This window comes from Lentinus tigrinus (assembly GCF_003813185.1).
Source record: "Lentinus tigrinus ALCF2SS1-7 unplaced genomic scaffold L226scaffold_36, whole genome shotgun sequence".
NCBI lineage: Eukaryota > Fungi > Basidiomycota > Agaricomycetes > Polyporales > Polyporaceae > Lentinus > Lentinus tigrinus.
In genome coordinates this window covers 293421-314356 of record NW_027137945.1, presented here as the reverse complement: position 1 = coordinate 314356, position 20936 = coordinate 293421, and the positions used below count along the sequence as shown (strand labels likewise).

Here is a 20936-nt window from a genome sequence, read left to right as displayed (position 1 = left end):
GTCGTGCAGGGCGACAGCGCGCTCCGGCAGTACCTGATCAAGGAGCTGCGCGAGGAGGCGGAGCGGATGCACGGCGGGGCGAAGGCGAAGGTGGTGGAGGGCGAGAAGACGACGCGGGACTGCGAGAGTTGCAGACGGCGGGATGCGCGGACGTGGGCTCGGCGTTCCGGAATCCGAGTCCGCAACGAGCATCCGCGGTGGTCGGGAGCGGGCAGGCGGCGGAGGCTATCAGCGGAGTGCGAACGAGATGCACCAGATGCAAGCTCGACCTTAGGGTGTTCTGGGGGGGGGTAGAAGGCGTACGAGGTGTTCTGGGGGGGTATAGGGCGTACGAGGGGTGTTTTGGAGGGGTAGAAGGCGTACGAGGTGTTCCGGGAGGGTATAGGGCGTACGAGGTGTCCCGGGGGATAGAGGGCGTAGGTGTTCCGGGAGGATAGAGAGCGTGTTGTCAGTCTTGCTGCGTCGTTCGTATGTAAAATGTGTAGATAGAACGAAATATATTTCTTCGACTCTCTACATGTCGTACAGCGCGAATTGCTAGGGTTGCTAACGCAGTAGCGGCCGGAGTCGACTACCAGGTTCCAAATCGCACCGCAGACGACAGAAAGTTTGCAGGGAAATATATTTCTCAAGATGAACTACCGTACATGAGACGGAAAAACACACTGCACGCGAACGAGAACTCGGCGCCTAACAAGTGCGCACCATCGCGTCTGCCTCTCCGTCTGCACCGCTCAGCACTCGGTCGTGCACGCTCTGCAGAAGATAAGTCAGTGTTGGTCTCTCGGCACATGTAGTTTGAGTACTCACTTCTGGAGCTCGCTAGGTCCCCCGGTCTCGACTTCTGTCAGACGCTGTTTCACGGCCGTCCTCATGCGGGAGCTGCAAGTTCTCGTCAGAACTCAGTACGCACTAGTATACAGCGAAAGCTACGTACCTTTTGTCTCAGAAGGGCGCAGCGAGCTCGACTCATGCAGCTGCTCGTTCGCAATCCGGGGACAGACCAATCCGGGGACAGACTTGCGCGGGAAGCGGACTCAAGCAGCATCGTCTGGGAGCCATGTCGTCAGCGTCCGCCGGTATAGAATGAAATCTAGTACGTACCAGACGCTGGAGGCATCAGACTCCCGACCTGGACAGGCAGACAAGTGGACCGTAATGCTTACCTTCGCACCGTTCTCGCTTACAGATTGTTGATGTGGCCCCAGAGCAATCGGCCGTCCAGCCCGCTGCGGATTCGTCTTCCAGCCGCCCACTAGTCAGGACCCAACGCGCCATGGAACGAAGCGGAAGGTGCGTACCAGTTGTCTTTTTCGACAACACGGACTTCCTCCGACACCCGTAGTCGGGGGGCAGATCTGAGCGCAGCGCGGACTCGAGCAACGCCATCCGGGAGCCACGTACGAGACGCGTAAGTGCTCGTTGACATAGATACATGAATACTCACTGTTCTCTCGATTCGCGACTACTACCCTCTCTGGCAGGCAGGTCATGTCGCATCTCGCTCCTGTCCATCCATCGCTGACGCATTTTTGCAGCTCGTCTACCAGACGACCGTGTTCCTGTCGCGATCGTCGATCACGCTCGGGCTCTCGCCGCTTCCCGGACGCCTCCTCTCTGTGCCGGCGGTCGTCCAAGACTTCATCCTCGCCACTCTCGCGTTCGAGTCTGCGGTTGGAATCTTCGGCGTCCGGAACGAGGGCGCGAGCTTCGCCTTTGTCTTCCTGCCCATCAGTGACATGCTGCCAACAGGTTCAAGGTACGTACCGTTTGCAGTCGAGCGCAGCCCGAGTTCAGTGCGCGCCGTGTGGAGCGCGGTCCTTATCCGGAAGCTACAAGATGGCGGTCAGGATCAAGTGCGCACCGGGACGCAGCAGAAGGTACGTACCAGTTGACGCGAACCCTCGCACATACACTCACTCGTAGGATTCCGGGGGCACGCCTGAGCGGGAAGACTCGAGCGATGCCATCCGGGAGGGTTGCAAGAGGCGACGTAAGTGCTCGCTGACGTAGACATTAGACAACTCACCTTTTACGATTGCAGACACGTCTGTCCGCCGGATGTCCTGCGTGTTCTGATGATGGGCTGCGTACCGTTTGCAGTGTCCGGACCCGAGCATGGCCTGACTTCAGCGCACATCACATGAAGCGGAGAATCTGTCGTCAGGACTCTGTGCGCACCGGAAGACAGCCAAAGGTACGTACCGGTCATCTTCAGAGATGCGAACCCTTGCGCTGCTGGTTGCTCACAGCTCCCGGCTCGCCCATGGCAGGTCGCCGGACAGAAATCGAAGAAAGTTAGGTGAATCAGCTCGTGGTGTCGCCAGCACAAAAGCGATGATGAGGTACGTACCGGTTCTCGCTCCTCTCGCGCCTGGAACAGCGGAGTCGCCATGCATGGGATACACGACTGAAAGGTGCGTGATGTCCGGACCGCAGCAGCGCGACTTCTGTCCGCTTTCCGTGAGGTTCAGCTGAAGGACGAGTGAAGAGTCAGCCGGTGGCGACGCGTGATGAGAAGGTAAGTAGAAGCAGTGCGTACCTCCATTACACCCAGCCGATGGGATCGAGTACCTGGCAGCCAAGGACGGACAGTCAGAAACTGACAGCACGTTGTGGATCGAAGACAGGGATGTGCGGCTCGACACGCTGAAGCTCCGAGCATGCGTACAAGGAGCTGATACACTCACAGACGCGCCGAAGACATGAAGTGTATGTGAAGCAGTCGGACGCGCTGCGTCTGCGCACACAGCGGGCTCGGCGGGAGTAGTGTCCGGCCATCGTGATGCGATGGTTAAGGCACAAATGCACGCATGTGCATACATCCTGATGGAAGCCTGCACCACGGACGGCAGGAGGCCCCGCAGAGACGTCGAAGCTGGGTGCCACGTACCAGAGAGTTCATGTAGTATTGCGTAGGTCGTATTCCATTGCTGTTCTTCATGACACTGTGTGAGAAGGCAGCGAGACCGTGAAGAGAACGAGGGATGGGATGGGCTGATGAGCACAGCGAGACAGGGAGAAGATGGGAGGAAGGAGAGAGGAGCGGCAGGGGCATTGGCGGTCAGGATGTGAAGAGCAAACAAGGCCAACACACTCGCGTTGAAGTGTACCAATTCGGGCGCATGCTCGCGACTCGCCTATATTATTCGGAAGAGCTGGAAGTGTTATTTTTGGTAGGCTGTGGTTATTCTATTCCACCTGTGGTATTCGGTACATCTAAATTCGGAGATCGTTCTCCCCCTCGGGCTCATTGACTACTCCCCAGCACCCATCCGCATCCTCGAGCTTGGAGGCAGTTGTAATCACGTCCCTCCGGGTCTCCCGGATTATGCCCGCTGTCGTCCACTGGCGAGTCAACGCGCCATGCGCGCCCTCGGGCCGGTTGTGGACGAAAGACGGCGGGAAATTGACTGGGTCGATCATCGGCTGCACCCAGTGTTGGTTAGTGTTGTTGTGACAGTTGCGCGTTATCGGCAGCGGTAAGCTCAGGAGCCGAGTTCTGCTGGGTGGCGAAGATCTCACCCAGCAAAGTGCAGGCAGCCGTGGTCAGAGTTCCAGCTAGCGGTACCTGATGACGGCTAAGCCCAGCCGTAAAAGCAGCTATGAATGTTCAGAGAATCCCGCTGATTGTAGGTCTTGAGCCGACACCGACACCGTCTTGCAGATGAGTTCCAGCCACAGGTGCCGCTGGCTGATGAAGTCCCTATTCTCCAACACCAACCGCGAACCATCTCGAACCCTAGATGAACCTGCACGAACTTCAGACTGGGAGAACCATACGGGCGTGAATTTGTTACGTGATTAGAGACCAACCGCACAGAGATGTACCTGGCAGCCGAGTCCCGATGTCAGTGTGTCCTCCGGGAGCTCGGGAGTCGAAGACCCTGACCGACGAGGCCGTTCATTGTGTCCTTCGGCTCGAGTCTTCCATGCTCTCTGTCTCATCAAGTAAGTGCGATTCTAGTGAGATCCAGTAGATAACTGATAGCATACGGCGGGTGCGAGCGGTCTCTCGGGTCGTTAAACAAATACAGAGCAATGTCAGAACAGTTTGCATTGTGCACTTCTGCGGGACTGGTACATCCAAGTAGTGGCTAAGCAAATGGGACATACCACTACTGTGCACCATATCTCCGAGTCCACCCTCGTGTCGTCGGGGCTAGAACACCGGGTCGCAACGACGCGATGGTGATTCGGATATGGCATGACCGTGGACCGTGTCGTGACCTGCTCCGAATGGGAACAGTGCCGGGCCCCGGCTCGGAGCGAGTAAGCGCCTGTCGACGTCAGTGATATCTGCTAGTTCAGCTCAAGATAACAGATACTCGCCTACATTCAGCGGGCGACGTCAGCGAGTCCGAGGGTGGTCAGTACATGGCAATGTGTGAGAACTTAGAAGAGCATCGGCGTGGTCTGCGCGAGTGTCAGCCGCGAGCGGCGTAGAAACAGGTCCGAGATGTATACCGAACACGGACGCCAGTCTGCGCATGCAGCGTCGGAACCCAAGTCTTGAGCTGGTGCAGCCCAACAAAGATTTTGTTCGCAGAATCCGGTATGTTGCTGGAAATGACGCCGGGGACGCGCATGTTGGGAGCCATGATATCGGGACCGCCGTAGTCCTTGGGTCGTCGAATCTTGAGCGGCCCCTTGAAGAAGATGATGCCATTGAATGCCATGTAAACTTGAGCCCGTGGACCCTCAACACGAACTGCCGTTCGGGTTCGGCGAGATCGACTCTGTTGTCTGTACTTCAGCTTCAGGGATCGAGATGAACGGTTGCTTCACAATACCGGCCAGTGCGATGTCCATCATCACCGTGTCTCTTGCGTCCGAGTGATCGTACCACAGCGCAATGAGCAGCAGCGGGCTCGCTGTGGCATTTGCCGCGAGCGGGCCCGTGTACCTCCACTTCGGGCGGATGGCCACTCCGTGCACTGCAGGTAGTGGATCGCCCAGCTCGGCCCACCGTGCGGAGACTCAGCGACCATATCCTCATAGTACTTGCAGTACGTCTCCGCGTCATACGGGTGCTCCTCGCCATCGCCGCACGCGATGGCAGAGAACGCCTCGTTTTCGGAATGCCATGCTGCTGGTCTGCAGCGCAGTCACACTGGGCTGGCTGGTGGATCTTGGGTGCGAGTGCGACGAGACCGGTTTGGTTCCCGGTCTCGATGGCGCAGATGACGTCGACGACGGCGTTGTACCCGACGAGCGGCCTGTAGGTCGTGCCGAAGAGCTGCCAGACGAGGTCTCTGCACGTCCTGACCATTGGGAACTCTGCTAGCGGGACGAGCACTGGCTTGTGTGCGACTGCATCGAGGACAGCAAAGTATCGCGCACGGATCTTGTCCGGGGTCGACTCGTAAAGCGGGCATTGGAGCGGCCCGGTCTGGTGGCAGTATGTGAACAGAGACTCGACGACCTTTTCAAAGTCGAACAGGTTCGAGTTCCACAGCGCCGCGCGGTGATTGTGCGAGTCGAACACGCCGTCGATAATGACCCGGTCGACCTTCTCCGGGTACATCGCGGAGAAGTAATGGCCCAGTACAGACTCGTAGCTCTGGACATTATTGTCAGCCTCCACAGTACCCCGTAAACGGAATTGAGAAACTGACGAAGCCACAATTCATGACCTTCTCCTGCCCCAGCTTTTCCGAGATCTTCACCATATCCATAGCGGTACTCGCCGTGCTCATGAACCTTCCAGCTCCGCCCTGACAACCAATATACTCCTCACACCTCGCACCGACAACCTCCACCCGCGTTCAGAAGAACTCCGCCGTCTCGTCCGAAGTACGCAGTTGGAGGGCTACGGATACGGATTCAGATCTGAGCCGTCTACCTGCGCGACATGGACTAGTAGAGAGTACTACATGGATGGCGAACGAGCCTTGCTCGAACGCGTCTCCCACCCGCGACGAAATTCTATCGCCGCATTCGGTGACGCAACTCGAGCACAAAGCTCGCGAGGACGTCCACACTCGTCCGCACCTTCTTTGTCTCTCTCCGGATGACGAGCGGGTCGACGAACTTGCCTGACGTCGGCATGACGGGCGTCGGGCGGGATATGCACTCCCGCGCCCAGAGTCAAGTCCAACAGCCCGAGACGAAAGCGATCCATCGAGCGCGACTGCAGGCGGACGTTCAGAGGCGTGATCGGAGACCGTGACGGCGCCGAGATCGCACTGGGATGTCATCGGGCCGTACATCTGTCATCGACTGCGGGCGCACACGTCTCTCGCCCGTCTTGGACGCGCCATTCCGAGTCGGAGAGGAAGAGGGAGAGCGCGCTGACGGGCCGCCCGGAGGTCTTTCCGATCCGGCCGTCTCCTCGTTCGTCTGCGCTCTGGTCGTCGAGCCCGGAGGACGTGGATACAGGCGAGGAAGGGAAGAAGGCCGTCCCGAGCTCCCATGACTGCGAACATGAGGGCGTGGTAGGCCGTTCGTGGTCTTCACTGCGATCGCGGCCGCAAGCCATGATCGATGATCTGCATGCCGAGTGCAACGGTGTAGCGCTTTCGAGGGGTCAGGCTGGCAAGGATACAGGACTGGCCGTGCCGTTGCCGTTGCCATTGACGGGCTTGTTGTTCGCGAGGGCGGAGGGTACGCTACTGGCGGAGAATGTGAATGTGTTGGCTTCCTGTGAGGGCAGTCCCGAGGTCGACAGGCGCCCTTTGGTCGCAAAGGCGAGAGAGGCGAGAGAGGCAGGAGGTGAGTTCGTCGGTGAGAAGGGCCCCTGTCCTATCGCGGACGAATCGGGAGGAGACGCACAGTCGCCAGTGCGCCGTGGGGCCTGTGATCATGGCTGTATTCGCGTGCATGCATACCAGATTTGATCATGCACCAAAGTCCTGAACACCGAACGTGCCATGATCGGACAGCCGGATTCTCGAGTCAGCAAGCAGGAAGCATGGTGGCGACTGCTGCAGACAGAGTACTCACACTGCAGCCTGAGATCGCGACACTGCGGCTCAGAGCCGAGTCCGGGTTGCGATCAACAACGAGGAACGTCCTGTGCTTGCGCTCGTGGCGCGACACCCCCCGTAGTCAGTGAAATCCAAACAACTGGTATGTACGAGTACGGTATCACCCACTATTCGCAGCCCATCTCGAGCGGTCCCTGCTGCTGTCTGTATCCCAGTCGAGCGGCACGGCGGCAGACGCTGCTGCGTGACGGATCTGACCTGTCCTCATGCACATGCATGCACGCGTCATGGTTAGTTCCCTCGCCCGACGTAGCCCTCCGCGTATCTTGATCCTGTAGCCTGCATTACGCACGAGAGTCGGAACTCGGGAGCTTGAACTGGCGTGGACGTGCCAGTGAGCCCTGGACGTTGCGAGGTCCAAAGTGCGATGCGAGCCGCCGTTCGGGTCCGGCGAGATCGACTCTGCTGGCTGGACTTGCACAGCTGGATGCTGGATGGCGGTTGTTCATGACGGGCTGCGCGTTCGTGAGCTCTGCGGAAAAACATGATTATTCTTCGAGATGTACGCTGTGCGACGTTTGCTAGTAGAGGACTATGTACATGAACAGAAAGAGAGAAGGTGCGTACTGAACGGCGAACGTGGCCGTGCTCGGACGCATCTCCCGCCGCCGGCGACCCCTCGCTTGTGAGATCTGTCGCCGTTACCAGAAAGGAGACGGGGACTTGGATGGCGACGCGGCGCGAGGTGTCCCGAAAGCCGGATTGGGGACGGCGTTGGCCAAGTCGCCGTGCAGAGTGCGAGACGGGGACCGAGCACGAAGCGGAGCGTGGTGTGTTTGTCCTGCGCTGGAGGCGGATAAGTATTCGTTCAGACGCGTTCTCTGGGACTCATTCCCCCACCTGTTCATCTCTCTCCTGTTGCGAGTCCCGTGGCCGTCGACGCTCTCTTCGCTCCCCCAGTCGCCGTCGCCATCGTCGTCGTCCCTCTTGCCTCCGTCATCGGCGTCGCTCACATCCTTGTCCTCGTGCTCGCCCTCGTACGACCGCGTCCGCACTGAGCGCGTCGTAGTGCTCATCTAACGCGTCAAGGTCAGTGCATGTTCACATCCTGGCGCACTATGACTGGACTAACCCTACCATCCGTGCGGCAGAACCTCTGTGCGGAGGGAGAGCCGGGGAGCAAGCGAGGGCGGCGGCAGAGCCTGAGCTTGGGCCGAGGTACGTGTTCCTTGAGTTTTCCTGCTCGTCGGATGTCGTATGTAGTGCGGAGGGCCGGTGACGCTGCGGGGCTCGGAGTCGACGTCGAGGGTCGCAGGGGCGCCGGGCGGTCCCAGTGCAGGCGTAGCTTGAGCCCGCGATACGCGCGACCGGCGAGCAGTGAGACTCGTGCCTGTCGGAAGCGAGAGACCGTTGACGAGACGCGAGGGATGGGTGGCTGGTTTATCGGCTCGCATGGCGGTCCGTACCTGTTTAGTCAGTAGCTAGACACACCTAGTATAGTGTGATGCAATGGACGATTTGCCACGCGAAGTGCCTGACAATCGAGGGGCAAGAGAATAAGTCGCGCGAGTACCGAGGCGGGTTGACAAACGTACCGGTGGGCGCAAATCAAGTCTGTTGGAGCGAGGGCCTGTTGGAGAGCGGGCCGGTGTATAGCGATGGAAGGACGCGACGAAACGCGAGAGTGAAAATGGAAAGACTTGCCTGTTCAGATCTCAGACTGGAAGGGGACCGATGTATGCGCACTGGGTAAAGGGTAGTATATTCAGCTCGTACGTACGAGTACATTGGGAAGCGGGATCGGAAGCGGAAACGGGGAGGAGACATGGACGGGTGGAGGAGGGCAGAGTAGATGCTGCCGGTGAGGGACAGGCAGAGGAAGGGAGGGGCCAAGTGAGAGAGCGGGCGGGAGCAGTGGGAAGCGTCGACGAACGCGAGAGTGGAAACACTCACCTTGCATGGCATAAACTCACCTCATCATCCAAGTTGGCACGTCCATCGAGGAGTGGGAAGGCGGGCGAGGCGAGTGCGCAGAGGAGCGGACGGAAGTGGAGAGAGCAGAGGACGTGCGTGGGCGGGCAGAGGGGAGAGCCGCAGTGAGCGAGCGTCGAAGGGGCAGGACGTGAGTGCGTCATCGCGTCGTCAGCAGAGCAGAGGTGGGGCCCGGGTAACCAGTCAGCGTACGGCAGTGTAGATGTTGGCAACATCTCACCTAACAACAACATTCTCTCCTATGGCGTACAGAAAGCCCCCAAGGTCCTCAAAAATCAAGTCTTGTCCCAAGTCTTGTCGACGTCGTGGCAGCCGCGGACAAGCATCTGGCGCCAGTCATATTCGCGCTACGTCACACGTTACGTGACGCGTCTCAACAATCACGCTCAGGTTGTGGCCAGGCTAAGCTTGGGCTTCTTCCGCGCCGTCATCCTCGGAGTCGTCCTCGGGCTCCCCTTCCTCCTCATAACCTCTGTTCTACCACACCACACCATACTTGAAGACGGCTGCTTCGAAGATACGGACGAGGGAATTGAAGATGTCTGCCACGCCGTCGTCGCGGTCGACCGGCACCCCCGGGTCGCCAGCTATGCCCTCGACGCGTGCTACCTCCCCGCCTACAAGTCCTGTTTCTATCCCTGATGATGTACGTGACGAAATATCTTGTGCTTGACCTGATACTGATATTGCTATGCGATGTAGCTGAAGACCGATGATGACGAGGTGGAGTTTGTAGAGAAGCCAACTGTTAAGGTGTGTACTTCAGCGTGTACTCGTGGGTGCAGGGTGCAGGGTGCGTGGTGGCGGTCATCAGAGTTATGAGAGGAGGCATGAGCGTTCTGCGCTGTGAGGCTTGAATGCTCGCACTTCTGGCAGGTGCTTGGTGCAGCGGGGATGTGGTTCTACGTCTGAACGACAGAACAGGGTCGTCTGGCGGACACTCAGATTGTCCGACGGGCAGAGGTCACAGTGACCGGCCATGGACGATATGTGACTAGGCCTACCTCCCCAACACATCTACTCGTTTTGCCGTCGACGCAAGCTATGTTACTCTGCGCGCAGGCTTGCGGCACTGGTCTGTCCTCCCACCGTGACCACAACCATAAACCTCTTGTCCGTGCAAACCAATTGCGTGCATCGCATGGATTGGTCTGGATCTGGTAGCATCCCTGCTCTGTATAATGTCGATACGAGACACGATCACGCTAACGCTCTGTCTATTCGCAGAGTGAGCCTCAAGACGACGAGACGGTATGTGTGCCAATGTACAGTTCACCCCCATTTCCATTCTAAACCACACAATCTAGGAGGACGCATCATACTTGAAGACGGCTGCTTCGAAGAAACGGACGAGGGAGTTGAAGATGTCTGCCATGCCGTCGTCGCGGTCGACCGGCACTCCTGGGTCGCCAGCTATGCCCTCGACGCGTGCTACCTCCCCGCCTACAAGTCCCGTTTCTATTCCTGACGACGTAAGTGACGCTGCGTCTTGCGCTTGAGTTGATACTCATAGTGCGTGTACGATGTAGCCGAAGACGGATGACGACGAGGTGGATATTGTCGAGAAGCCCACTGTTAAGGTGTGTACTTCAGTATGCGCTCGCGGGTGCAGGGTGTGTGGTGGCGGCCACAAAGTCACAGAGTAGACGCGTGAGCGGGGATGCAGTTCCATTCAAGAGGAACGATAGCGTTCCAATTCGCTGTTGGCGACTTCCCTGTCTGTGTAAACCACAAGCCACTTGTGTGCACGACATGGACATTTCCAGCGGCGTCCTTTTTGCTGTCCGTCAAACTGCGATCGCGCTAACACTCTGTCTGTTCCCAGAGTGAACTTGAAAACGACGAGACGGTATGTGATAATGTACAGTTCACGCCCACTTCCGTTCTAAAGTCACGATCCAGGAGGACGACCCGCGCCTCGCAGAACTCGAGACCCTCCTGCAAAAGTCCGCGACGTACGTAACGCTCCTAAAGGACCAGATGGACCAAGTCAGACTGGCACACGGGCACCGCAAGCCAAAGGCGAAGACCACAGCGAAACCATCGCGCAAACGCGCACGAGTGGTGTCAGACTCCGAGGACGAGCGCGAGGCGAAGAGACGGAAGGCCACGGGCAAGTCCGTCGCGGTGGCAAGGGAGAGCGAAGATGCCGAGGGCGACGCGGAGGCGGAGAAGAGCACTTTTGAGCAGCCTGCTCTCATCACCGGTGCGACTCTCAAGGACTACCAGCTAGAAGGCGTGGCATGGATGGCCGGTTTATATCAGAACGGTATCTCTGGCATACTTGGTGCGTGCGACCGTCTCTGTCTGCTTCCCCGCTCGCAAGCTGATACATATATAGCCGACGAAATGGGTCTCGGAAAGGTACTCACCCTCACTTATGACATGGATCCCAGCTCACACTTCCCGTGCAGACTATACAGACAATCGCGTTCCACGCATTCCTCCGAGAGCGCACACCAGCACCTTTTATGGTCGTGTGCCCGCTGGCCGTGCTCGACAACTGGGCACGCGAGTTCGAACGTTTTGCTCCCGACATCCCCGTTGTGACATACTATGGCACGAAGGAAGAGCGCCATGAGATCAGGCGGACGCAGATGGTGATGGACGCGGTGGACAGGGAGTACTACCGTGTGGCGACGGGCTCTGCAGCGGAAGCCGCCGCTGCCGCCTCGAAGAGCAAGGGGAAAGGCAAGGGGAAGCGGAAAACACCCGCGCGTGGCCGAGGGCGGGGACGAGGGAGAGCTGCTGTCAGAAGCCGTGCGCGGAGGGACGACGACAGCTCTGAAGATGAAGCTCCTCCTCGGGGTAAGGCCACCGCACGCGGGAAGCGCGGTGGACGGACTCTCGCCAAGTCTCGCAAGCGTGTCCAGGAGGAAGCCGGGTCGTCCGAGTTCGAGGACTCGATGACCGTAGACGAGGAGCCGTCGGCGGAGCAGCAGAACGAGCATCCGCTGAAGCCGCACCAGAAGACGAACTTCCCGGTGGTGCTGACGACGTACCAGATCGTGATCAACGACCGCGCGGAGCTCGCGCGGTACCACTGGGGCTTCATCGTCGTCGACGAGGGCCACCGGCTGAAGAACATCGACTGCGTGCTCATGCGCGAGATCAAGAAGATCCCGTCGGCGGCGCGGCTCGTCCTCACGGGCACGCCGCTGCAGAACAACCTCTCGGAGCTCTGGGCGCTCCTTAACTTCGTGCTCCCGGATCTGTTTGGGGACCTGTCGACGTTCCAGTCCTGGTAAGTCCGTTGCAACCGTTCTCTGGTCCAGCTCGTTAATCCCGGCGGCGAAGGTTCGACGAGAGTCGCTTGCAGAGCAAGCTCACGTCGGAGCGGCAGCAGAAGCTGATCCAGTCGCTGCACGACATCCTGCGGCCGTTCCTCCTCCGGCGCATGAAGGCCGATGTGGAGATGCAGCTTCCTCCCAAAAAGGAGTACGTGCTGTACACGCCGCTGAGCGAGCGCCAGCGCGAGCTGTACGAGGTCGTCGTGCAGGGCGACAGCGCGCTCCGGCAGTACCTGATCAAGGAGCTGCGCGAGGAGGCGGAGCGGATGCACGGCGGGGCGAAGGCGAAGGTGGTAGAGGAGCTCTCGGACGAGGAGAGGCCGCTGAAGGAGGAGGTGCGCGAGAAAGCGAGGAAGGGCCGCGGGCTGCGCGAGAGGACGACGCGGGACTATGCGGAGGACTCGGACGACGATGAGTACTTTGCCCGATTGGACGAGGGGAAGGTGCAGGCGCGCAAGGAACGCGAGCGGACGGGTGAGGAGCTCGGGATGGAGTGGCAGCGGCGTGCAGCGAGTGAGTTTCTTTTTCTGCATATCTCTGGTTTGGACACAGCTGAATGCCGGAACAGCGAGGGAGGTGAACAACAAGAACCTCAAGAACGTCATCATGCAGCTGCGCAAGGTCTGCCAGCACCCGTACCTCTTTCACTGGCCGAAGGACCCGAACACGCGTGAGCCGCTCTTGAGCCAGGAGCTCGTCACTGCGAGTGGAAAGATGATGGTGCTTGAGCGACTGCTTGATGCGCTCTTTGCGCAGGGACACAAGGTGCTGCTCTTCAGCCAGTTTACGACGATGTTGGATATCATAGAGGTACGCCTTCCGACGCCTTCCGAGTGTGAGTGGTCGCGATGTTAACGGGGCGCAACAGGACTGGGCGCAGGAGTTCAAGGGCTGGCCGACGTGTCGGATCGACGGCAGCATGGACATGGAGTCCCGCAAGGAGGACATTCGTCGCTTCCAAGAGGGCGGCGATGCGCCTGACGCCCCGAAGCTCTTCCTGCTCAGCACTCGTTCGGGTGGTCTGGGCATCAACCTCGTCGCTGCTGACACGGTCATCTTCTACGATCAGGATTGGGTACGTGTGTCGTCGATCTGTGCCTGTCCTCGGGCTAACATCACACAGAACCCACAAGCAGACCTGCAGGCGCAAGACCGCGCACACCGGATCGGCCAGACCAAGCCCGTCCTCATCTTTCGCCTGCTCTGCGCGCACACCATCGAGACCAAGATCCTGCAGCGCGCGACGGAGAAGCGGCGGCTCGAGACGCTCGTCATCGCCAAGGGCGAGTTCGTGAACCCGACGGCGGCGAAGCGCAGCAAGAACCAGGCGCTCGCGGAGATGGCGATGGAGCTGCACCGGATCGAGGGCGAGAAGATCCAGGTCGTGCCGAACACGGAGGCGGGCAAGGCGAGCGTGATCAGCGACGAGGAGTTGGAGATGCTGCTCGACCGCCGCCCGGAGGTATTTGCGGACCGCCAGAAGGGGTGGACGTCGGCTGGGCAGGTCGAGGAGGAGGCGGCGGCGGCGAAGATCGTCGCGCCGGATGCGAATGCGAAGACGAAGACGGCGTTCGCGGTGTATGAGGCCCCTGCTCATACGGACGGGAACATGCTCGGGATGATGGACGGTATGGAGGACGAGGCTGAGGAGTGAGGAGAGGTGTCTCGAATGATTTGGATTCCTGATTGGCTTTCCTCTGCTATCGCCGTGTTTATGTTCTTTTGCATATCATCACATTCGCTATTGCTTAGTTCAGCTAGATGTCTGTACGCTACATTGTATAATACCACGCCTGGTTTCTTGGATTGACGTCTAGTCATCGCTGTCAGCGGCCCGGCAGCCAGCATTCATGTTACAAGTTCCTGTCGCAGGGATTGGGATCGCTGACACCTGTGTTGACGGTGGACCAGCTTGCACAATCGAACCGAGCCTGATCTGGCACAAAATCCGGAAAAATTGAGACATTCCAACCCAGTGCAGATACAAGTACAAGGAAGCTTCCTGATCTCTCGTCGACCTTACCTCACGAATCACCCTCATCTTGCGCTTTCTGCTCCTCCTCCTGCCGAGTCGCGGCGCCCTTCAGACCGGCGATAGCGATCGGCCCGCCACTCGTCGCCGCAACAACATCCCCCGCAGCCGCGCCCACATTGCCCACGCTGTGCCCGACGTTCCCAGCCACCTCCCTGGCCTCCTCTCCGTAGTCGTTCTCGATCGCCGTACCGGCAGCGTCCTCTGCCGCGTCCTTCACCTCGCCCACACCCGCAGCCACGCCGTCCCCAAAGGTGATCGCACCCCTTGCCGCCGCGCTCAGGTGCTCCGTCGTCTCCTTCTCCGTGGGCACGAACGTGCTCGCGATCCATGCACCCGCACTCGCTGCCCCGGCAAAGACCGCCCCCGACACGCGGTGCGCGACGTCCGCGAGGGCCTGCGTGCCCTCCGCGGTGCCGTCCGCGAGGTAGTGCGTGGTGGTCGAGAGTTGGGCGGGCTGGGTGGTGCGCGGGTGCGTGGAGAGGTAAAGGTCGCGCACGTCGCGGATGCGCTGTGCGGTGCGGGCCGAGTCTTCGCGCACGCTGCGGGCGACTTCGTCTGCGGCGGCTTCGAAGCCGTCTTTGAGAAGGCCGTGGTGGATGAGAATCAGCTCGAGCTGGTTCTGCAGCTCAGCGAGGTCGACGGGCGCGTCCAGGGACCCGGGGGATGCGGGGAGGACGATGGCGATGAAGCTGAAAGACACGATGTTAGTGACGAGAGCAGGATAAGCGACCCGAGAGTAAATACCCCTTGTGGACACCTTCGTCATCTGGAGTGAAGACGTATGTTCGCGAGTCGTCCACCAGTGTACCGAACGTCGTGCTCTTATAGAGGGGGAACGCCGCCTTTCCCACAGTCAGCGTCAGAACAGGCTCGCTGTGTTGATCTGACTTCGGCATGAGGATGAGGGACAGTGTTCCTTCTGACAGAACCGTTGTCTCCTCGTTGAGCACTTGGGCTGCAATGACGCCGGGAATACTGATTAGGGGTTGATCTTCCGACTCGCTGAACGCAGGCCACGGACACTTATGATGAGCATCGGTAGTTCCAACCAGACATGTACGACCCCCTACAGATGTACGGCTTGCTTGACCCGCTCCGCCGCCCCTTCACCTCCAGGCTGCAACAATCCGTGGCTGATGAGCACCTCCTCGAACTTCGTCTGAAGCTCTGACAGCCGCGACCCGTCCTCCGTGACGCCTTCGGGAAGGGTGACTTTGACGAAACTGCACGTCGGTCAGCCATCACGGACGACAGGGACAATGAACGCCACGCACCCTCCAGTCACACCTTCTATCTCCGGCGAGAACACGTATGCGCGCTGATCTCCCTCCAACGTCCCGAAAGGCGTGTCCTTGTGCAGCTTGAAGGCGGCACTCCCGACAGTCAGCATGAGATCTGACCCCGAGGAAGGTATGATGTTGAGGTCGCCCGCGCCAAGTACGACGCTGTTGTCGCCGAGAACGTGGCTGGCGGCAGCTCCGGGGATGGTGATGAGTGTATCAGACATGGCGAGCGGGAAGGAAATAGTATGTAGCGGTGATGATGGTGGTATAGAGGTAAGATTGGTGGGGGATGCTCGCGAGGAGCGGATACAAACCAACCCTAGCATTGCGTCATTGCCTCCTAACCCTATGATAGGGCTCGAGTCCATGTTTCTCGCCAGCCTGTAAGTTTCGTCAGACCTCGTATGTAGCTTCGCGCTCATGTGAGTAACACAAACACACCTGTGAGCACACAGCGGCTAGAAGGTGTATACGTCGAGGTTGACGTATCCCGTATCGCCAGACTGCCATGGTTATTTCTTCAGGACCCAGACGTTTACGACAACCAACAGGCGCTCACCCTCATTCCAATCAAGCGTTCATGGTCAATCATGAACCCGGAATAGTCCGCCACGCAAGTAATGCCTCCTCTAGTAGAGGCCAGATACGGCAGTCTGCTGACCACCGGCTGCTGGAAGACCGACCCAGCTTCAATCCTGCGCTCGTTCGTGATGAGCAGGCAGTCCCTATCCTCGGGGACCGGGTATTCATCCACAGGGTCGTTTATACGCTTCGGGTGGACGTTAAAGTCCATCATGAGGATCACTCTCTCGACCGCGTTCGGGTCTCGCTCAGGGATCGGCGGGAACACGACACGGGACCCGTGTATGTATCTGTTCCACAGATGTGAGATGCTGCACTTAACAATGAAACACGGACGATAACGCACCTCAGCCAGTGGAAGTGAACCGACCATTCAAACACGCGCGTGTTCTCAGGTCCCCACTCCTCCCAAGGCTTCACAACATGCGCATAGTTCCCTCTCGAGCCCACGCCTGGCGGGACAAGCGAAAGTAGGAAGCGGTTCTGCAGGAACATGTTGAACATGCCCGCGAGGTCGCCGTAGTGCAGCGTCAGCATGTGAATGCGCACGTCCTCCGACGTCTCAAACGGGCGCCCACGCGTCGGCTGCGCGACGAACGGCCCCGAATGCGTAAACGCCTTGCGCAGGTCGCGCCCGATGTTCGTGGGTGGCAGGAGGAGTACGGCGACTCGCGTCGGGAGGCGGCGTGCGGCGAACGACGGAGAGCGGGACTGCGGGGCGAGCGGCGGGGAAAAGGGCGTGGATGTGGAGGGAGCCGAAGATGAGGATGAGGACGAAGAAGGCACGTCGCGAGTGATGAGTGCGTCTTCGTCCCCGGTGAAGGTGTACAGCTCGATTGAGCCTGCACCCGCGGCCACAGTGAGCATGAATGCACGGCTAGAGAGGAAAGCGAAGTCGTATGCGCCTGTTGGCAGGTCGAAACCTATGCAGTGCTGCAGTATCGTGAGTATACGCGCAAACTAAGGAGGTGTGCAGGCGTACCACAACGTTCTTGCCCGTACGCCAGTTCCAGATGAGCAGTCCGGGGCCATGCACCCAGAAGAACGTGCCTACAATGTCGTCGACGATCTGGATGAAGGAGTTACCCACTTGGAAGGGTATGGGAGCTTTAAGTTCTGGCTTAGCTGCGCGCGGATGAGGCTTGTTCTCGCTCATGGTCCGGAGGTGGATATTGAAGCTGAATGAGGGACATAGTCTCAGATGTGCATGATATGTGGGTGCGGAGAAGAGGATATACGATCGGGGCAGCAGACCAAAGACGACATACCTCGCAACCTCGTCCGCAATCACCAGTGCCATGAGATCCTGCGACGGATCAATCGCAAAGTCCCGTACCGTCACTCCAAGGTCCTCCCTCTCCACAGTCCTCTCTTCCTCCCGAGTCGTCGGCAGCCATGTTAACGCGAGATGACGTGACCCAGATAAGCCGTTGCCCATGGAAGACGCAAATACACCGTCGACTAGCTCGTATGCCTGGCACATCGCTGGAGCCGATATGTGCTTGACACCAGTCCAATCGAGGTAACGCCACCGAGCGCGTAGTTCCAGGAGCCGTGCAAGGCGCTCCGATGTCGAAAGCGTACAGCGGGTCCCGTCCACTAGACCATCCGCGACAAGCTCAATCTGATACTGAAGCTCAAAAGACTCTTTGATGACTTCGCGCAGTGCTGGGCAGACCTGTAAATCGGTGAGAGAAGGGCCGTGCTGGCGGGCTGTGATCACTGACCGTATTGCATCGCAGGAGATCTCTCAGGTCTAAATACTTCAGAATATCGACCAGCAACTCTCGGGGAAGATCAAGCAAGCCTATCGATCGGGTCATACTTGTGTGGTTAAGCACGAAGTAATAAAGAAGGCGTTCGGACTACAAGAGGGGTGCGGGGTTCATGGAGTTTTTTTGGCGCCTTATGGTTCCCACGGTAGCACAGCCACGACACTTCGTGTGGCCGCGTCCTCCAACTTGTTGTTCCCCGATTGTTTCACCCCGATGCCCTCACATCCTCTGCTCTGCTTGCCTCGGGAACTACTGACGACTACTCTGACATTCCTCCAGCACGAGGATATACTCCGATGCAGAGGGGTAAGCTAGCGTTCTCTCTCTCTCCGAATTTCGACGATCGTTAGTCGCATGCGCTTTGATTCCGACATGCTACATACCCTGCCGAGTGGACAGTGCGTGGAATGATAGAAATGCCACAACTGTTTCTCTGACGGCAACAATCTAGCATGTATTGAGGCGTACATTAACCTGAAATAGTTTGCCACACACTGCCTTGAAGTCAACTGAGCTTGCCTTGTCCTGTCGGAATAGCGGATGCCTCGGGTCCTGGAAGCGCGGAATGTGTCACCTTTTAGCTTATTCTGCACGGCCAGGAAGGTTACCGCATAACCCAGGCGGCGTTTCCGCACGGATGAGCCATTCTGCTATAGCACCCGAACCCTTCACCAGAGAGGATTCCTTTACCGCCCAAGAAGGTCGGAGTGCCGTACGTGAATGGGTTGACTTTCTCGTGCTCAGAGAAGTGCAGAAATATCACGACAAGGCACTCTTAGTTGAGACTTTTCCTTCTTCTCCTCGTCTGCGGTTGTGACGCCGCGAGTCTGATGGCGCTGGTGCACGATCCTGAAATGCTTCAGCGGAGGTCAGCATACTTCGCACACGTGGACTGACATGAATCCGCTCTCGTATACTGTATACACATGTGACAGCTCTCTTCACTATGCTGACATCTGTCTACAGGTATGCAGGACGCTAAGGACGACCATCGATGATAGCGTCGCCTTGCTCTACCAGGTTCAGCTCGAAATCGAGGGTCTCATCGATAGCTCCAAGGGATCCTTATGTACCGCCGACCGTCTCAAGCTCCTCCTCGAGAGACGTGACCGATGGTTACGAATGAACTGGGCGAAAGTCGTCACGCTGACCCCGACCAGACTAATCCCGGAGACCCCACTGCCATACGAACTCCAAGGCGGGACGTTCTTCAACGTCACCGCGCACGCCGGGAAGTTCTCGATGAACATGACTCGATTACCGTCGATAGCAGATCCTACACCGGAATACGAGAACAAGGAGTTTGACAGTCAGTTCGTGGACATCACGGTAGATCCGTCGCAAGATCTAATGGTCGTATTGGATCTGCTTGGCCGGTGCGTCCCGGTCAGAACGGTCCTCGTGGTGGTATGAGTGCTTACACAACCCTCAGCCTACACGTATGGTCGCTGTCTACACTGGAAGCTCATCCTCTCGCCCAGAAGCCTGTTCTGCGAGAGGAAGGCACGGCCGAGGCCCGTATGACGGGGTTGTCTATCGCATACGACCTGGTCGCTATCGTCGAGTGGACAGGTTTTGTGAGCGCCACAATCTGGAACTGGAAGACCGGCGCGATGATCTTGGTGAGTACTGACGTCTTTGAGCCCAGGCTTCCACTCAGACTCCACAGCACGGACACGGACTCGATCTGCCATATCTCATAACAGGTCTTACCTGGCTCTCGTCCGACAAGTTTGTCGTTGCCGACGCAGACACCAACTCCCTTCTTCTCTTCAGTTTGTCGGCCTATGACTGCGTCTCCCCTGCTACGCCGTACACCTTCGACACACTCTTCCCTTATGTGCGACTGCAGCTGCCACCTGTTCACGATACGTGGCACCTCTCATTCTTCCAGCTGGAGAGTACACCCCTGCTCGCGACCGTGCCCAGAGATAGGCCATTCATCCCGGCTCTAGAGCACAACATCGTGGTGTTCACACTACAGTACGCGACCATGGACCACACGCAGGTGACCGGGAGGTTCCTGGGCTTTGTGCACAACCACCATCTCGTCTCTCATCTTTCCGGTGGCGGACCGCCACCCGAACGGCTCGAGGACATCAAGGTAGTGCCGTGGGAGGAGTGGGGTCCCCAGAACACGAGGCTCCTGCGAAACAACTACTCTCGGGCCACCTACGCACGGTACGTCGGTACCATGCTTTTGTGCATACGGCCTCAGTCCTCACGACTTTCGTAGATACGTCCACGGTCAGCGGGTTGTCTATCCCGGTACGCGCGACATGCACGACGGCAACCGGGTCCTGTTCGTCATCGTGCTCGACTTCAACGTGCATCCCAAGCGTCTCGAGTCTATCATCGGGGCTAACGGGCGGTACAAGGACCCCTTCGACCGGACGAATAAGGTTGAGGTCGTGCACAACCCCGAGGTGCTGGAGCACCGCATCGCCGACGCTAACGGACAGATGCAGACTGTGCCCCAATCGCCCTTCGTAGAGGTTGTCACGACTCACCTGCCGTACATCAAGACATCGAGGCCGGTGGACAAGAGGCTTGAGAAGAGGATGTCGCACTTCATGATGGACGACGAGCGGTTGATAGAATTGAATGTAAGTGTCGTCCTTCTCGCGGGCCTTGGGCTCATAGCCTTCGACGGGTTGCTCAGACTTCGTACTGACGGGTTGCATTGCAGCATCCTGTTACCCAAGACGATACGTACGACGCTCAAGTCCGAGTCTACACGTTCTAGTCTGGCCGGTGTCTTCTGATTCCCTCTCAGCGCCCACGAACGGATCGGAGGCCGCACGAGAGCGCACCTCCGTCTCGGAGGCTACCAAAATGCGCAGCGCAAACTACATATGTTATCAGGCTGATAGCAGGAAATGCTCGGATATATAGTACTGACCATTTAGACAGGTCTTCCGATATCTCATTGACGTTGATAACACAGTTTGTTGATACCAGGGACGTCCAGTACGCCGCACTGTCCCTGTGGCGACACGTATGTCTCCATGGGTTGGATGGAATACAGGTTCTTTTTCCTGCTTCAATGT

The 20936-nt window shown here is 58.4% G+C and overlaps 7 protein-coding genes across 7 annotated transcripts; 3 read left to right on the top strand and 4 right to left on the bottom strand.

Moving 5' to 3' along the window:
• Nucleotides 1-611: 611 nt before the first annotated feature.
• L226DRAFT_226896 (uncharacterized protein) lies at nt 612-1293 on the top strand. The gene is made up of 4 exons (XM_067673047.1): nt 612-769; nt 827-928; nt 992-1096; nt 1190-1293. The coding sequence occupies exons 1-3, from the start codon at nt 648-650 to the stop codon at nt 1083-1085; spliced, it is 318 nt and encodes a 105-aa protein (XP_067531195.1). The 5' UTR covers nt 612-647; the 3' UTR covers nt 1086-1096; nt 1190-1293.
• Nucleotides 1294-2290: 997 nt separating this feature from the next.
• L226DRAFT_538860 (uncharacterized protein) lies at nt 2291-2894 on the bottom strand. The gene has a single exon (XM_067681579.1). The coding sequence runs from the start codon at nt 2779-2781 to the stop codon at nt 2596-2598; it is 186 nt and encodes a 61-aa protein (XP_067531194.1). The 5' UTR covers nt 2782-2894; the 3' UTR covers nt 2291-2595.
• Nucleotides 2895-4154: 1260 nt separating this feature from the next.
• On the bottom strand, nt 4155-5789 carry L226DRAFT_226856 (uncharacterized protein). The gene is made up of 4 exons (XM_067673046.1): nt 5619-5789; nt 4794-5563; nt 4468-4739; nt 4155-4416 (listed from the first exon to the last, which is right to left on the bottom strand). The coding sequence occupies exons 1-4, from the start codon at nt 5697-5699 to the stop codon at nt 4352-4354; spliced, it is 1188 nt and encodes a 395-aa protein (XP_067531193.1). The 5' UTR covers nt 5700-5789; the 3' UTR covers nt 4155-4351.
• Nucleotides 5790-7758: 1969 nt separating this feature from the next.
• L226DRAFT_616118 (uncharacterized protein) lies at nt 7759-8383 on the bottom strand (the record flags this gene model as incomplete). Its single annotated transcript, XM_067686866.1, has 3 exons — nt 7759-7775; nt 7830-8005; nt 8084-8383. Coding segments are annotated over 3 exons (492 nt in total), but the record flags the coding sequence as incomplete, so codon positions are not given.
• Nucleotides 8384-9272: 889 nt separating this feature from the next.
• On the top strand, nt 9273-14025 carry L226DRAFT_514407 (uncharacterized protein). The gene is made up of 13 exons (XM_067678411.1): nt 9273-9579; nt 9624-9674; nt 10149-10172; nt 10229-10393; nt 10451-10501; nt 10747-10770; nt 10824-11208; nt 11263-11285; nt 11336-12165; nt 12219-12724; nt 12780-13021; nt 13080-13286; nt 13335-14025. Exons 1-13 carry the CDS (start codon nt 9460-9462, stop codon nt 13863-13865), a joined length of 3159 nt encoding a protein of 1052 aa, XP_067531191.1. The 5' UTR covers nt 9273-9459; the 3' UTR covers nt 13866-14025.
• A 210-nt stretch (nt 14026-14235) lies between these two features.
• L226DRAFT_469953 (uncharacterized protein) lies at nt 14236-17934 on the bottom strand (the record flags this gene model as incomplete). The annotated part of the gene is given in 10 exon segments (XM_067676270.1): nt 14236-14935; nt 15060-15248; nt 15317-15469; nt 15521-15722; nt 16079-16427; nt 16442-16822; nt 16898-17044; nt 17094-17289; nt 17380-17789; nt 17839-17934. The coding sequence occupies 10 exon segments, from the start codon at nt 17932-17934 to the stop codon at nt 14236-14238; spliced, it is 2823 nt and encodes a 940-aa protein (XP_067531190.1).
• Nucleotides 17935-18099: 165 nt separating this feature from the next.
• On the top strand, nt 18100-20872 carry L226DRAFT_554804 (uncharacterized protein; the record flags this gene model as incomplete). The annotated part of the gene is made up of 6 exons (XM_067683022.1): nt 18100-18192; nt 18853-19262; nt 19319-19508; nt 19556-20067; nt 20123-20492; nt 20576-20872. The coding sequence occupies 6 exons, from the start codon at nt 18100-18102 to the stop codon at nt 20630-20632; spliced, it is 1632 nt and encodes a 543-aa protein (XP_067531189.1). The 3' UTR covers nt 20633-20872.
• Between the last annotated feature and the right edge of the window lie 64 nt (nt 20873-20936).

What these genes read in the sequence shown, in the direction of transcription:
- L226DRAFT_226856 (XM_067673046.1), bottom strand. Translation starts at nt 5,699, where the DNA reads ATGAGCACGGCGAGTACCGCTATGGATATGGTGAAGATCTCGGAAAAG. An exon ending in AGGTCATGAATTGTGGCTTC is followed by an intron (nt 5,564 to 5,618) that starts GTCAGTTTCTCA and finishes AATAATGTCCAG; the next exon opens with AGCTACGAGTCTGTACTGGG. An exon ending in GATGGACATCGCACTGGCCG is followed by an intron (nt 4,740 to 4,793) that starts GTATTGTGAAGC and finishes TACAGACAACAG; the next exon opens with AGTCGATCTCGCCGAACCCG.
- L226DRAFT_226896 (XM_067673047.1), top strand. Translation starts at nt 648, where the DNA reads ATGAGACGGAAAAACACACTGCACGCGAACGAGAACTCGGCGCCTAAC. An exon ending in GCACGCTCTGCAGAAGATAA is followed by an intron (nt 770 to 826) that starts GTCAGTGTTGGT and finishes GGAGCTCGCTAG; the next exon opens with GTCCCCCGGTCTCGACTTCT. An exon ending in CGCACTAGTATACAGCGAAA is followed by an intron (nt 929 to 991) that starts GCTACGTACCTT and finishes GCTCGTTCGCAA; the next exon opens with TCCGGGGACAGACCAATCCG.
- L226DRAFT_514407 (XM_067678411.1), top strand. Translation starts at nt 9,460, where the DNA reads ATGTCTGCCACGCCGTCGTCGCGGTCGACCGGCACCCCCGGGTCGCCA. An exon ending in CTGATGATGTACGTGACGAA is followed by an intron (nt 9,580 to 9,623) that starts ATATCTTGTGCT and finishes TATGCGATGTAG; the next exon opens with CTGAAGACCGATGATGACGA. An exon ending in AACTTGAAAACGACGAGACG is followed by an intron (nt 10,771 to 10,823) that starts GTATGTGATAAT and finishes GTCACGATCCAG; the next exon opens with GAGGACGACCCGCGCCTCGC.
- L226DRAFT_538860 (XM_067681579.1), bottom strand. Translation starts at nt 2,781, where the DNA reads ATGGCCGGACACTACTCCCGCCGAGCCCGCTGTGTGCGCAGACGCAGC.